We start from the raw sequence: 17017 nt of genomic DNA on the forward strand, positions 1-17017 counted from the left end.
ATAATAGTCGATGTCTATAGTGTGTGTGGTGTTGTTGTTGTTGTTTTTAAATCTAATTCAGGACATTAAATGACCCACACAACTGTTCATTATCCAGTTCATATGGACACTATAGCAAACATACACAAATCCAGTGTAGGAAACATTCCTACCATGAAAAAATACCACAATCAGGCCATGAATGAGTTCATCTGTCACTTCAAGGACCTTACAGGGAAGCCTCAGTTGATTGGTGGATTCAAACCTCGGACCTTCTTGCTGTGGATTGATGTGACAGATTTCTCTTTTTGGTCATTTTTTTGACATTTAAGTCTGTTTTTCCCAGTCTGTTTTTAAAATGTAGAACATGTCTTTATAAAGCTATCAGTTTTTCATTATGAATTTGACTTTTGGGGACAACTGGCCTTTTTTAGTATTATTATTATTAATTTGTCTTTTGTATCATTTTTTCCTGTCATTCTAGTGAGTTTAGTTTTTTCTTCTTTAATTTGCCCCTTTTTATATTTTTTGTCATAAATTTGGCAGCTTTGATCTTGAATACGGCTATTTTTTTCTTATGAACTTGCCGTGGTTTTTTTGGCATATGTTTGCAAACCTGCACAGCCACTTTATTTTTTTCACTTCCAGTGTCCCAAAACGTTGTGGTCTGTTACATCTGGAGAGCAGACAAATTGTTTGGGTAAGTCTTCTTGTGATGTGTTAGCCTCAAGTGTGCTAGCTGTGTGAGCTAATGCTCAAGTCTGTCTTTTAATACCCACTGCCATTTAACTGTCGCTGGTGAGACTAATTGATGAGCCTATATCACTATTCATTATCTCAAAAGGTAAAAATTGACTTGTCACTCCAACTGTTGCAAAAAGCTACTGGTTAGTATAAAAACTGTCAAATATTCAGATTAGTTCAATAATAAATGAACAGGCCTCTTTACATGTTGACATTTCACCGTCCTGATTGAAAGACAAGGAATAGAGTGGGCACACTGCTCGTGTTACAAGCTAAAGGGACACGAGATCAGCATGCACAGCTCTGTTTCTTAATGCTTGGCCCTGGAGAAGATCGGAGGAATCCTGCAGACCTTCTCTTTTTCTCGCTGGAGAGTTTCAGTCAAGCTGCAAAAAGTCCATTCCATACGTGTCAGGCGGTGTTGTGTTTCTGGGGCATTCCCTCTTAATTTCCTCCTCCTCTTTTTCCAACACCATGGCACTAATCCTGTGTAGGATATCTCTGCCACCCACCACTACCCACTCCTCAGCATGAAGAACACCTTGTCAATGGCTGGGATCCAAGGAGGCATTTGGTCCTGTAGTTAGAAAGCTGTATTTTCTTTTTATTCCCTTCAAGATTATTTTTTCTTATACTTTTTGTCTGCATTTCTCAACTCATTGGCTGTACTGACCTTTGGCAGTCATGTTTATTATCACATTTCTTGGTGTCTTAAGATCTTCATAGGGTCACAACTTCAAATGTCTTGACAATAATTACATGGGAATACCTCACATGAACATAATTAAGGGTGAATCCCAGCAACTTGGGTTGTCCCAGTGACGTTTCCAGTGTCACCTTAAGGTTAGTATCTCCACGACAACATCATGCTTTGAGCTGCCTTCGTCAAACCACGGGGTTATTGGTTATAAGAGACAAGTCTTGATATTAACAGGATAGACAGCAATTATATTTAGTTTATTCAGCCTAATTTTTACAAGTATTCATCCTACTGAAAGAATGGAAACCCTTGGCCTTTAGGTAGCTACTTAGCAATTGACTGGCTTCTAGCCATACACTATGAAAGATGGTTGTTTCATTAGAGCATTCCTGCTATTTCAAACCGTTTTGATGTCATACACGAGAGACGGAAGGATGAGAAATCATTGGATACTGCATGCTAACATCATAAGTTAGCATACTTTCAATCACATGGTAAAGTATACCCTGCAGAACTGGACATCCTATGCAGGATGTCCAGTTGAGGCTCCTAGTGTAGCCTCAGTGCTCCATCGTTAGCATGTATGTGAGCGTTTCGGATCCATGGGGTGTTTTGATCTCAAAAACTGACCGGCTGCTGAGATGTCTGTGGCATTTCCTCCTAGTCTGTTCTGTCCTGCTTGAGGAACCTAAAACGGCTTACATCAAAAGTTGACTCCATACTTTTAGAGACACTAAGTAGAGATCTTGATGCACAATTTTTACATCAACAACTACATTGTTATTAAAACCTTGCCACTTGAACCGCTGCTTTCAACGCTATTCTTCTCATAACATAACATAGCATAGCATAACATACACCCTCCACCCCCACGTGCACATATAAATGTAAGAATATTTATCTATTTATGGCCTTTTAAAATTTTTGTTACCTCTATTTTTTTTATCTTGGTAATTTTAAAACTTATATTACCTTAGGCCAAGTCAATTGTTTAATCTCGTCAAACAAATGTTATTGTAATGGGGTTCTAAATGGGAATCAACCAATCAACCTACTGGATATTGAATTCCTGGATAGAATTGAACAGGGATACTGTAAACCAATACAAAGCAATAGTTAGCAAGTTTTCGACCAGTGTTGCATGAACAAGTGTCATCTGCAATTTAACTTTGCAGATGCACCATCCTGAGAATATGAACGTACTTGAAGTTGGAAGATTGTTGCAGTGCATCCATCCCACAAAGCACTTTGTTGTGTAAACAGGACCTGGCTGTGCAGTTGGTACTCTGATCTACCCTTGATCTGCCCCATTGCATTATGAAGTGGGGCTAAGGGCAGGAAGGCTAAACAGGGCCTATTGTTTGGTAGGATGAAGGAGTCATTGGGGTGAAAAGGTTTGGGTTACTGGAAGGAGGTCCACCATTGTGAATGGAAAGAAGGGAGAGGAGGGCAGGGCAGAGCCAACTGCTGGGCATAAGGGGTTGAATTAAAGTGGCCCGCACCAAGGATTAGGTGACTGCTAAACAGAGCTCAGTGGGTATCCAGTCCAGGACCTTTTTATGTGATGGTCAGGCTTGATGGATTCTCCAAAAACTTGTGATGCTAGATACTTTGACCTGTTCCCACACAATGTCCTCCTGATGATAGAAAACTTTGATCTACCCTATGTCTCATAACCAACTTTAAGCAAGGAAAAAAATGTATGTTATGCATGTTGGGGATCCTTAGTTGAATTTCTAACCTGGTACTGGGGAACTCTCCAAGAGATTTGATAGGAGCTGCCAAGTGCTTGTCCGCCAACAAACACTGAAAGGAATAGATTAACAGCCCTTGAGTTTGAACAATGACCAGTCATTCTCAGAGAGGCATGATTGTTGAGTGTGCTGTTGATGGAAAACTTGAAAATATATGCTGACATGAGTAAAAATAGTTCTTCAGATCCACCCAGCTTCTTTTAAGTAGTGAAAACCAGTGACATTTAGCCTCTCACCATCTGTAAGCACTAGTGTTACCAAAAGGATGCATGGATGCAAGGATGATGTTACAACAGCTTCAGTGTCCAACATTTAAGAAAGTTTCTGTATCATTAGGAAATCTGAAGGTAAGGATGAAATATGCTTTGATTTTATATAATACAAATGGTTTAAACCGTTTTAATGATGTTAGTGTGTACATACACTGTAAAGGTACTTTCGTTTCCCTATTTCTTTTAATTGGACTGGTTAGAAACAGTTTTAATCCTTAAGTGAAATAAATTGATAAGGCTCCAGTCGTAGAGACCTGGAGGCAAGTTAACAAAAACTGGTTGCTAATGAAAAATATGTATTATTTAACACAGAATACCCACTTGCAACTGCTTTGGTGGCTTTCATATTGTTGCAGTTGACCATAGTTTGCATATAACATGCCAACTTGTCTGCAAACACTCGCCATCTACTCTCCAAGTGGTGGGGGTCAGGGTCGGGGTTTTTCAAAAATTGGCTGCACTTTTACTTTGTCTTCATCTCTGACTTCACCACCACTCAGAGAGATTTTGCGAAGAAGTTGGTGGTCTTACTATAGCTTCCAAGTTATTCACATGCTTCACAGTGTAAAACTGTGAATACAGGTTTTTTGTATTAAGCATGCCTCAGTGTTCCAGTACATTCTCATTGTTTAACTGCTTCTGCAGCTTTGATTTATTATGTATTAGTTGAGTTGGGTTCAACCTGCAGTTTTGTTGTGTTTTGTTTTTTTATTTGATTTGATTTGAGTCAAGTCGTTCAGTTTAAATTTATGGCTTGGGTTAAGGTGTTGTTCATCTTTTGGTTGTTTTTTCCAGTCTTCACCTCTGTAATTTGTGCTCAGTTTAATGAATGCAATTATTTTTTGAGTAATTAAACTTTCTTTGAAAAGCAGGGGGTTTGCTCATGTTGGCATCTTTATGGTACAGGTTCCTCTAACTTTTTTGAGGACATCCGTAGATTACTGATTGGCAGAGCTATTAACTCGAAATTTTGAGAAAAGTAACTCGAAATTTGGAGTTATGTTTCTCCAAATTTCGAGTTAATAGGTCGAAATTTCAATAAAATTACTCAAAATTTCGAGTTATGGATACTTGTTTTTTTTGGTTTTTTTAGTGGTGGAAACGGGCTTCCAGACAGACCTGTATGCTTGCAGTTGGCCCAAATATAACATCCTAATGTGCTCTATGACACACTTGGCCCCTTTAACAAGCATAATTACATTGAGGCCGTGTGACACGACCACCCTCGTATACAAAGGAAAAAGAAGCCTTATCTGTAGGAAAAGCAAGAGTGCAATCACAAGAAATCGGGCCATCTAGGTCTTTCAAACTTCTCCATCTACAACATTTCCCAAAACACAAACCCTTGGTCAGGAAGCTCCCTCAGCCCACTAGGTCACCTGTAACTGCCGACTTTTTTTTGTCCCTCTTTGTATGACATTCTCTTTCACAGCTTGCTTAAGAGTATGTGACCATTTACACAACAAGACGTGGGAGGTATAAAAGAAGGCTCCGCAGAGAGTCTCAGTGCTGCTTAATGGGAGCCCGGGGCCTGCCCTCAGTCCTGGAGCCTTTCACACATCTTGCTCCCTGCCTCTCCAATTACTTCCACTGTCCTCCGGCAACAAAGACCCAACTGACTGCCCTCTCCTTCCCAGACCCTATCAGCGTGGATCCACCTGAGATTTCCCCTCAGTATCTCTCCAGCATCTATGGAAATGAAGTGTCTTGTATAACCCTGTAAATGAGGCTGTACCTAATTAAAAAAGGGGGCTACACAGAGTACCCAAAGTGACTGATGTTAATTCTGTAATTCTAGCTACCGCCGAGCTAAAGAGCTAGGTCTCAGACTGTGTGTGTGCTTCTGGTTTTGGTCCATAAACGCCCCCAGAGTGAGACTGTACTCCTTTGGTGAGTCTGTGTGCTTGGGTGCTCTGAGCTTTAACTGTACTGAGTGAACTCTGGTAAGGCTCTAACCACAACCAAGTCCTGATCCAAAGACGACCTTCTTTTACACTTTCGGCACGAAAAAAGTGAAAACGAGAGAAACATTTTTAACTGCTGCTTCAGGTGGTGAAGGACACATTATCATTCAACCTCCCCCTCCAAAAAACCGCCCATAAAAGCGACAGTGTTTCCCACCAAATCGTCCACCACAGACACATTTTATCATCAATTGGCACTTTGCTGCTGTTGATGACCGATCCTGCCCAAAGAGGCTTGCATTCATCCCATGAGAGCCTCTCTTTGTACACAACATTCCTCTTCTGTGGTATTTAAAACATGTCTCCAGACAGTAATTCTCTTTTGTTTTTCCACCTCTGACTTCCCCTCTCACCTTCTTGCTCTTCTTACTCTGTTTCCAGTTCCTCTCTCTCTCTCTCTCGGATTCCTCCGCTGTCCCTCCTCTCAAGTCCCCTCTCCTCCACACCCACCCCCCGTCCCCAAACACTGATCTCAGATTAAGGTGAACACTATCCCAGGTAAAGTTTGCACCTGCTTCTTTAGGCAAAGCTCCTTCCACTGATTCTCACTGATTCCCAGTTAAGGCGAGAACAAAAAAACTCTAGCTCGCTGTTGATTCTGCCGGTAATTCCTGCGGAGCTGGACGTGGACAAGAAGCACTCTTCCATCAGGACATCCAGCTGCTCTTCATCACTTCGACTGCCTCTCTTTACTCCCTCCATCACTCCCTGGATGGGATACTGCTCTGTGGAGATTGCCACTAGACTAGTAAGGTGCTAGATGTTCATCTGCTGAAGGCAGGTGAGTCCATCATTTTTGTCCTTCACTCTATTTCAGTATTTTCTGAATTTATAACCTGACTGTGGTGTAACAACAAAGCTGTACTGTTTTAAATCAGCAAGTTTTCATGCTGCAAATACAGACTATACCTGTATCTCACAGGAGTTATTTTGGGGGGTGGGTTTAAAAAAATAATACTTTCCATCGAAAATTGTTGGGATCATTTGTTTTCTGCTGGTGTTGATTCCAGTGTTGGATTCATGTTAAAGGGTTGCAAACTTCATGAGTTAAAATGCCTGTTTTTCCCTTTATTTCCCCCCCTAAAAAACCTTAGACTAAACTCTCAAATGTAATTCTTGCTTTTGACATTACTTTATTTTCCACTTTTGGAATTGAGCACAAAAAAAGCCCCCAAAAAACTGTGAGTTACATTTTGATCACTGTTTGATCTTGACAATCATATCTATCTAAAAATCTTTATATTAATCCTCATTGAGTGAATTAACTTCTAATGTTTCTTCTCTGATACAACATGAGCGGTCTCTTTTTGAGTGTGACCCCAGAGATAAAGAGATAAACACCCTTTAGTGTCGTGTTCAGGCTTTATCTTAATTGCCACCTTAAAAGCCACTAAAAGGACTTAATGCCAGTCAGATAACATGGTGAGTCACAAGAGTGAAAAGAGCAATTGTGGTTAATCTTTCTGTTAACAATGTATGATGAGAGGCTGATGACATTACAGCAGACCTCTCTCAGCAGTGCCCACTAACCTTGGCACACCTGAACGCGATTTAATGTCCGCCTGAGCAGAATTCACACATTAGAGAGATTTGGGAGACGTCTCGAATTGGCCTTGCGTTCTTTGTGTATCGGTTACGTGCAGAAGGTGCTGGGGGGGGGTTCACATAAAGATTCCCAGATCATACTAAGGTCTATTTATTGCATTAAAAATGAAAAAATGAGAAAAAAAAATGAAACAGTTTCCTTAAATCTTTGGTCGATAGCGCAGAGATGCTCCAGATTTACGTTCGTGCCACGTTGGTCGACGAGCTTTTCATAACTTTCATTCATTCACGTATAATGAAATGAAACCATATATTTATTTTAAATTATATGGTTTATAAATATTTGTATAAATGCTTCAATAAATGCGCCTATATGTCAAAACTGCTAGCCTGCAGCTACAGTGAACACTGTTTTACAAACTGAACTACCCAATGAAATATGCAAACTTTTAAACTATTTACTAGTGCCCAAACCAAGTTACTTGGAGTGGTATGAACCTCTTAAAACAACGTTTATCCATGAAATCATTAAAATCCTATGTTTAAATTGAAACAGACACATCATTGTTATTAGTAAATTACCAAAAGGCTTACAGGGATTAGATTGTTCTTTAGATTGTTCTTTGCTCTTTTCTCTTGTAGCTTGCAGGCAGCTAATTGGTAAGAGGTTTTTAATAAAGCATGAAAGCTGTGCAGTTGTACCGAACGCTGGCTGGGAAAACCAAAGTCTATTAAAGCCTGTGATATCTAGAGGGAACCAGTTTTAGCTGTAACACTAACTAATTGATTGCTGAATATACAGTCAGTTCTTTTTGGAGTTTCATTCTAGTTTATTTAACAATTAAGATTAAATGCTATACGATGACTGTAGACTCTGCCAATTTGGCTGTACATCTGATTTTGCCAACAGGAAACTTGCCAAGCCAGGCCCCTAAGGGCTACTCCAAGGACCTTAGCAATTCAAACCTGCTCACTTAAAGCCATTAGTGCCCCAGTGTTTATGCTCCTCTCCCTTCAGCCAACAAGGCATGGATAGGTCCCAAACAGAAGTGGTAATGAGGTCCTAAGCAGCCTCGCGGCATCAGACAGAGAGACTCTGGAGCAGAGCCGGCCGGTCCTGTCAGCTGCCGGGAACTCAGGCACAGAGAGGCCTGTGGTCCACTGTTGAGGCTCACATGGGACTTTAAGGCAAATGTGATCCTGACACATTGTTCTGGCATGCATAATAGGGCCTTTTCAGGGCTCCTCATGGGAGCCCTGGGAGCCTGATTTTAAAGAAGTAACGTGACGTTGGTTCGTTGGTTCTACCTCTACACTTCTTTTGTCTCACAGCCTTGCTTATGGGAAGTTGTCCTATGACTCATGTCTTCCTGCGTTTCCATTAGCTTTAAGGAAAATGCAGCACAGATTAAGTAACACCACTTTAAATTTTGTCTCTGCTTTTTTGACAGAATGGTCAGGGCAGGCTGTCCAGTCATTCTGCTCCATATCTTCAGCATCTTTGCACACACAAGAGGTATAAGACATGTAAATATTGAGCTAGCATACCATTCTCTTTCTCAAGTCTTACAATTTGATGAGCTCTTGTACATTATTTTTTAAAGGTAACACTCAGGATACGCTGTATCCATATGGACCTGGCCATAGGGATCTAGAGACTCCAAAGATGGACGATGGAAGTTCTCCTGAAATTACTTTGCTCATCCCCTTTGTTTTCTTCAATATCCCTTACCGCTCTATCTATGTAAGCCCTGAACTCCACAGTCCTTCAATCAATATCTTTAAAGCTAACTAATGCTGGACCATGAAACTGAAATAAAAATCCTCTTCTTTCTTCTCACAGGTCAACAACAATGGTGTAATCTCCTTCAACGTGCAGGTTAGCCAGTTCACACCAGAGGCTTTTCCCCTGAGTGACAGCAGGTCATTTATTGCTCCACTCTGGGCAGATGTGCACAATGGCATCCGCGGAGATGTGTACTACCGGGAGACCACCGAGCCAGAAATTCTCGAAAGGGCAACACAAGATGTCCGGAAGTATTTCAAAAACATGCCCACCTTCACTGCCACATGGGTCTTTATTGCAACATGGCACCAAGTCACTTTCTATGGAGGAAGCCAGACAACTCCGGTAAAGTTTGAACTCTGGCATAGTTTGAATTCTGCTCATTCACTTCCACCAGTATGTGGATAGGAACTGGATCAAAAGGGAAAAATATGCCCCACGTGCATCTGCTTCATCTTCATCTGCTGTATTTCTCATGTGTACACAGACTTTGGGACTGTATATAAATGTGTGAGCCTCAATAATTGCCACCTGGTTGCCATATATGATTCAAACACACTCATTATAAGAACTAACGTGCCATTCAGACATAATGCTATACACGTGTGTTTGAGGATATTTTATGGTCCCTATGCAATTTTCTTTACCATCCCAAACACAATGAGGGAGATAAAATAATGTAAATACGTTAGGTTAAGTGTTATTTGCTTGCTATATTTTACTTTAGACTTCATTCAGTGGATGAGCAGCTCCTGTTTGTGTGTTGGTGGTCCACTACTTTAGTCCATATAGTATATGTGCAAAAGGGGCTCATGCACTAAAACCTGCACCACCCAGTAATGTTTTTAAACAGCCAAAACTGCCTTTTTCTGTCACATGAATAGGTTTTTGTATAGATAACACATTAATACAAATTGAATACAAATTAAATTACGAGGCAGGAGCAAAAATCTAAACAAAACCTTTTCAGATATATTTACTAATAGTTTATCAGTTTAACTACAAAGCAACTCACTAAATTCTACATGTGTGGCAGCAAGCTATTCATGATTAACCCACCAAGTTGAAAATCTACCCGTTTTTGGCAATTAGTGGGTATTTATTTCAGACCCTGCGTGTGCCTGTGTATGTGAAGCAAAAAGACTGCTGTGTGTATGAATGATTGAAAGCAACTTGTAGTGTCAAACTATGTTAATGGTTAGTAAGACTAGAAAAGTGCCATATGAGAGATCACTTTTTAGAGAAACATATAAGAAAATATTCAGGAAGTTTTCAACTGTTTCAGTTTGTAACATGGTGGGCAGTTCTCATCACTGTACAGAGCAACATCATTTTAAAATGACGCTAAATCAGGAACAGGTGTTTTGTATTGAAGTTTCCTGTCTATTTTGTGGATGTTAGTTACATGAAAAAAAAAGATTTTCATCAATTATACATTTTTTAAATGTAGATTCACTTTTCTTCTTTCTTAAAATCTTTTTAATCCTGTTGTTTGATTTAAAGGTGAACACGTTCCAAACTGTACTCATCTCAGATGGCGTGGCATTCTTCAGTATGTTCAACTACGGCGAAATCACATGGAGCACAGGAACAGCCAGTGGTGGAGATCCATTAACAGGATTGGGCGGTACAACAGCTCAGGTATTCTCACTGTGCCTCCTAATTTCATATGGATAATAATACTTTTCGTATACAGAAATTATCCTCTGGACATCCAATCTGATATGCCTCACAACTCTCCCCTTTTTAGTCAGGTTTTAATGGTGGAGATATTGGCCATTTCTTCAACCTGCCGGGATCGCGGTCAAATGATGTAGTGAACATTGAACAGACAACTAATGTAAATATTCCTGGGCGCTGGTTCTTCCGTGTAGACACTGAGCTGATTAATCCTGCCAATGGCTGCAGCTACAATGGCAAGTCAAACATCAAACACTGATAATGTGCATGCAGGCTGACTCTTTGCAAAGAATTCTTCACTAAAATTAGTCCATGAAATGCTACTTTGTTCTACATCCCTTCCAGGCCGTTACTACAGACGGGGAGAGATCTTTTGGCTGTCCGACAGATGCTCACAGCGATGTCGCTGCCTCGACATCGATAATGAGGTGCAGTGTCAAGAGGCTCCGTGTGGGCAGCTTGAAACCTGTGAGCAGCTGGAAGGAGCCTTTTACTGCCAGCCCACTCGCACCAGCACTTGCGTGGTATTCGGAGACCCCCACTATCACACCTTCGACGGCTTCCTCTATCACTTCCAGGGGACCTGCTCCTACCTGCTGGCTCGGCCCTGCTGGGAGGTGGCAGGGCTGCCCTTCTTCAGTGTGGAGGCCAAAAACGAGAACCGCGGAGCTGCCTCTGTTTCCTGGCTTAGAGATGTCACAGTGGAGGTGTATGGTCACCGAGTTACGCTGCCAAAAGGAAGTTTTGGAACAGTCCAGGTGAGAATCTTTGGATATAGAAGGTAAGCAGATAACTGCTTTCCTCTTGGATACACTGTCTAGATATTGGTTAATGATTTCTACCTGTTCCTTTACCAAAACATCCTTTTTTCTCTCTTTAGGTGGATGGCTTGATGAAGACTTTACCAGTCCAACTCCAGCTTGGTGCTGTCAGGGTGTACCAATCTGGGGTTGCCATTGCTTTAGAAACTGATTTTGGACTCTTGGTAACTTACGATGGCCAACATTACGCATCCATCTCCCTCCCCAGCTCCTACTTCAACAACACTTGTGGCCTTTGCGGCAACTACAATGATGACCCTGCCGATGATCCCGTACTACCTGATGGCACTCTGGCAGAAAGCGTGGTGGAGCTGGGAGGCAGCTGGAGAGCAGAGGACACGGACTGGAGGTGTACAGATGGATGTGCACAGAACTGCAGCATCTGTGACCCTCTTACAGAAGCTTTCTACTTTCGGTCTGACTACTGTGGGTTAATTAACAAAACTGATGGACCATTCAGGGACTGCAGAGCTGTTGTGGATCCTACAGCCTTTGTGTACAGCTGCGTTTATGACATGTGCAGCAACAAGGATAACATCACTACTCTATGCCAGGCCATCCAGGCCTATGCTCTGGCTTGTCAGGCCCTTGGTGTCACAATACGACCTTGGAGATCTCGCACCTTCTGTGGTAAGTTTCAGTTTGCTTAATGCTAAATTTGGCATGAAAGCACTTATCTACCATATACAATCTGAAAGAACTTCTTCTCTGTTATTGTTTCTTAGCTTGGTCATGTCCAGACTTCAGCCAGTATCAAGTGTGCACAAGCGCCTGTCCAGCTTCCTGCTCAGACCTCACCGCTCCCTTGTACTGTGCTCATCCTTGCACTGAGGGCTGCCAGTGTGACCCAGGCTATGTTCTCAGTGGCAGCCGCTGTGTACAGCGCGAAGACTGTGGCTGTGAGCATAATGGCCTCTATTACCCCCTTAATGCAACTTTCTGGGTAGGTCCCAGCGGTGAAGAAGGTGAATGTACCCTCCGGTGTACCTGTGGGCCTGCTGGGGAAGTTTCTTGTTTCAATGAGTCCTGTAAGGAGGGTGAGGTGTGTAAGGCAGAGGTTGGCCTGCTGGGTTGCTATCCTCGAAGAGAAGGAGTTTGCTCAGTCACCCAAAACTCAGTGACATCCTCCTTCGATGGCACCTTCCTGCCTTTCCCAGATGACAGCTCTTACTACTTACTGAAGCTGTGCGCTCCAGTGCCAGCCAACGGCTCGATGGTGGAGGTGAAGCTAGGCCGGCGGTTGGTCAACAAAGGGCCCGCTTGGAAAAGACCTGTGGTAGTTAGACTAGCTAACGTGGAGGCACAGATGGGAGGGTTGGATTTTGATACAGTCAAGGTTAGTATTTCTTCATAAAAAGTAAAAATCTTGTGGGGGTTTTTTTTTTGGACAACTGGGAAAAAAGCACAGTGGAGACTTCTGCACTGTCGCAAGTATATGAACAGATTCACTTTTATTGAAACTGAAAACACTGGAATTGTGATTTAGGTTTAAGCTGAAAAAACTAATTTCAAACCCAAGCGTAAGCAATAGCAATAGAAATAAACAGCAAAAATAAATGCATTAATTATTTTTATCAACCAGCAATGGTCATCCGGTAAACAAATGAACACAACCACAGTGGGACTACAGGCCAGTCAAGCCTACATCTACTATGAGCCCCATATCTGGAAAAATAGGAAGGGTAGCAACAGAAAGAGGGTCCTGGAATAAAATCTGTGCCAGCAGGGTGGCGGTGGAAACTGTGCTGCTGTTGGCCAAAGGCAAAGGATAAAAGATTTGTGGATATAATGAAGGAGGACATGCAGAAGGTTGTTTTCACAGATTATGGTGCTAGGGATGAGGTGAGATGGCGGCAGATGATCCACTATGACGACCCCTAAAAGGAGCAGCCAAAAGAGGAAGACGAATAAGTCGTAGTGTTAACAAATGGGTTGTTAAAAGAGGTTGTATGTGGCTAACAGTTAAAACTGTTAGGAAAATTAATAAGTTGTCTAAACTGCTTGGGAAATGATTGCATTAGCAGTTTAAACTGTTAGCTAACACTAGGAATGAACAAATTAATCACTAAAATGGCTATCTGCAAATTAAAAAAACAAACTAAAGGAATACTAGCTAGCTAGCTAAAATGAAGTGGAAGTTAAAGAAATAGATAAAAGGCCTCCATTATCTTCTGAAATATAGAGAAAGCTTTGTTTTAGCATATCATATTAATGCTTACAGAACAATAAAATTGTTGAAGAATTCTTTAAAGAACAGAAACTGAAAAACTTAAGACCCTCTTACTATCTGTGCACAAAGGCTTTCTGGAAATTCTGATGCTATTTTCCGGGGAGCTGATTGGCCAGGCAGTGATTTCATATCTTCTGATTTTCTGATCTCTAATCTCAAACATAATCTGCCTCAAAGCAGGTTATGTCTTGAACTTTAGTCACTAAATCTTGCTTCACAGTGCACATCTCTGCTGTCTGTGTTGCTCAAAAATGTTAGCTTACGGAAAAATGTATCTAACTTTAGCATCTGTTGACACAATAGTTATATATATATATTTTTTAAAAACTGTGATGCCAAAAAGACAATTGAATTTAAATCAGAAAGGTTCCAGTGGTAAAGACATCCATACTCATAAAATACAATAATGACAACTGCAAATACTGACTTTGATTTCAAAGGAAAAACTGAAAAATTTAATAAGATTTGTTTTTTTTAATAAATGGGCAAGACTTACATAGAATTCAATTTAAAACAAAAAATGCCTGACAGCTTTATGAAGGGCAAAACATCTGTACTTATAACAAATGACTTAAAAGTGAAACTGTGACTGTTTGTCAGAATTGCAAAAAGTAGTTTATAATTTACCGTTATGTCAAGAATAAAGCTGCTGTTGTGCCACATTAATAAACAAGAGAGCAGCTCTCTTGCTTTGGAGGTGTATTCATTGGACGCTATGAAACTGCAGAAATTTAATAAACTCAAACAGCCGGAAGCAAAAAAACACAACTATGTTTGCAGTCCACAATCAGACTCCAGTCATTAGAGAGGCTCATTAAAAGAAAAAACATGTTTGTGCTGAACAAGGCTGATGTTGAGACTTAAAAATGATCTCAGCATATAATTTTTTGGTTTGTTTTTAATCACCTATAATTGGCTTGAGATTTGTTTGAGGCAATATGAGAGTGTGACCATAAAAGCATGTCTCAAACATTAGAAGTCTGAAAGCTGCCAGCATTTATTAAACTAACTAGTTCACATAAATGCACGTTGGAACACGAAAGGTTTTTCAGTGAAGGCCTTCTTGAGTCCAATGAAAATGAGGCTTGGAACCACCTGAATATATTTCACCTTTTTATTCTGCAGGTGAATGGTGAACTAGTGTCGCTCCCATACGTCCATCCAATGGAGACAATGATGATCTACAGAGCGCCGGGCAATGCAACAGTGGTGGAGTCCCGCGGTCTGCTTCGTGTCCACTACACACATCAAGGATTCCTCAATATCTCCCTTTCAACCCTCTTCTACAATGTTACCTGTGGTCTTTGTGGTGTTTTCAATAGCAATGCAACCGATGACCTTCGCCTACCCAATGGACGCCAGGCAGAGTCTATCGAACAGTTCACAGAGGGTTGGCGGTCCATTGCTGATGATCTTACCTGCAACGGTGACTGCGACGACCTGTATCGCATGTGCACAGACTTGCGTCTTTATCAGAGCCCTTGGATGTGCGGAAATATCAACGACCCCGGGAATAGTTCCTTTCTTGCGTGTCACGCAGTGGTTAACCCCTCGCCATTCTTCAGGAACTGTTTGTATAACATGTGTGTGAGGGAAGGGAACCGCTCAGCCCTGTGTTCTTCGCTGCAGGCTTACGCCACCGCCTGTCAGGATGCTCAAGTAGGACTTGCTTCATGGAGGAGCGCCACCAACTGTCGTGAGTAACCATTTTGGCTATTACATCTATATAAAAGATGGACCATTACATCAACCATTGGCTAGTGAGGGCCTGTTGTCAGATGTCAAACTGAGCATTTTCCCTGGCGAGCTTGTTGTTTTGAAAGGCCATGTTACAAACAGCTGGAAATGACTATAAAATCAAGGCATCCCCTAAACTATACACTGCATCATCTTCCATTTTTAGGCTAACAGGGACCATAAACTTAGTCCAGATGACTTCATAACAGCAGCTGAGGCCATAAACGTATATAAAAGTGATTACTTAAGGCACACATTAAGGGCACTGAAGGACATTTTTTTATAGATTTTCACACAGCTGGATTTCTTGTTGAAATCAGAGGAGTCGCCTCTTACTGGTCATTAGAAAGACCAGCAAGTTGTCGATTACTTGAACTCTTCTCTGTAGATCCAAAACAGAAATGTGTAGACGGACTAAATTTAATAATTAAGTAATTAAAGTTTATTTATGAAGCCTTTTCTTAGACAAGCAGTCAAAAGATGTAATCAAAATAAATAAACACTGTGATGAAGCATCGTAAAATATAATAGAAAAGCAATAGCAATGCAAAATCAAATACAAAATCGCTTTTTAAAGAAGTCCACAGAATCAGCTAATTGCAGTTGGGCTGGGAGACTGTTCCAAAGTCTTGGTGTCACAGATTGCGAGGTCTTTAATCTTTCATTAGGAAAAAACAAGAAATTCTGAGCCTGTGATCAAAGACTGTGAGCAGCAGTGTTTGTAGTAAAAATCTGGTATAAATAACCTGCAGTGTGTCCAGACTATTTACCCCCAAACACATATAAATGAATCCTAAAGTCTTCTAGGACTTAATATGCGTTACTAGTTAGCCGCTAAGCTTTTTCTTATTAATCCATTCATTTTCTTCTGTTTATCCATATTGATAAGCAGGGGGGATCTGAAGACTGTCTCAGCTGCCATAGGACAAGGAGCAGGGTACACCCTGGACAGGTCACCAGTCCTTCGAAGGACTGAGAGAGACAGACAGCTATGCACACTCACTTTAACACCTATGGCCAATTTGCCATAACCAATGTGCATGTGTTTGTGAGAGAAAGCCAGAGTCCCTTGAAAGAAACCATACAGGTACATTCAGGAACATGTAAATTCCACACGGAAAAGCCCCAAGCTGGATTAGAAACCAGGACCCTCTTTTGCTGTGAAACGACAGTGCGAACAACTGCACCACTGTGCCACACCTTTGTTGTTAAAAAAAAAGTTAAATTCATATTTTCTTTAAACAACAAAGATTGATCATGACTTTAAAAAAGTAGAAAAAAAAGAAAAAGACTAAAAACCAAAAATAAACAAAGTAAAAACATAGTCTTGCTGATGTGCTCTGAGTTATCAGAGCACAGCAATGTATAATGTGTCTTAGCTATTATGTTTCTCTTATTTTCATATTTCCTTGGAAGCACATTTGACCCTCCTGTTTATTGTATGTTACTTTTGAGTTTTACCACCAGCACTGTTGAAAACATTGGTCCAGTAACAATAATAATAATGGGACTGGGTATTTTTATATATTTTGCAAGAGAATTGTAAAAGTGGATTGTCCCAAGAGGTTAATGTAATCTCATGCCAATATAACCCCAGCAGATGGGCTACCTTTTATACAATATTAAAAAGAAACCCAAACGATCAGATGGCCTCCACAAGCACTTGGTGACAGAGGGAAGGAAAAACTCCCTTTTAACAGGAAGAAACCAGCAGAACCAGACTCGGAGAGGGGTGGCAATCTGCCGTAACTGGTTGGGGTGAGGGATGGGAGGCAGGATAAAATATACGCTGTGGAAGAGAACCA

At 41.0% G+C, this 17017-nt stretch overlaps 1 protein-coding gene across 1 annotated transcript in view; it reads left to right on the forward strand.

Moving 5' to 3' along the window:
* Positions 1-5529: 5529 nt before the first annotated feature.
* The window catches only part of tecta (tectorin alpha), a 30411-nt gene continuing 18923 nt past the window's right edge, over positions 5530-17017 (forward strand). Inside the window, exons 1-10 of the mRNA XM_025911089.1 lie at positions 5530-6194; positions 8410-8474; positions 8563-8702; positions 8802-9089; positions 10248-10385; positions 10495-10660; positions 10770-11182; positions 11305-11875; positions 11971-12581; positions 14601-15171. Coding sequence (XP_025766874.1) covers positions 8411-8474; positions 8563-8702; positions 8802-9089; positions 10248-10385; positions 10495-10660; positions 10770-11182; positions 11305-11875; positions 11971-12581; positions 14601-15171 — 2962 coding nt within the window. The 5' untranslated portion in view covers positions 5530-6194; position 8410. The remainder of the gene's footprint in view (positions 6195-8409; positions 8475-8562; positions 8703-8801; positions 9090-10247; positions 10386-10494; positions 10661-10769; positions 11183-11304; positions 11876-11970; positions 12582-14600; positions 15172-17017) is intronic.

This window comes from Oreochromis niloticus, linkage group LG10 (genome assembly GCF_001858045.2).
Source record: "Oreochromis niloticus isolate F11D_XX linkage group LG10, O_niloticus_UMD_NMBU, whole genome shotgun sequence".
NCBI lineage: Eukaryota > Metazoa > Chordata > Actinopteri > Cichliformes > Cichlidae > Oreochromis > Oreochromis niloticus.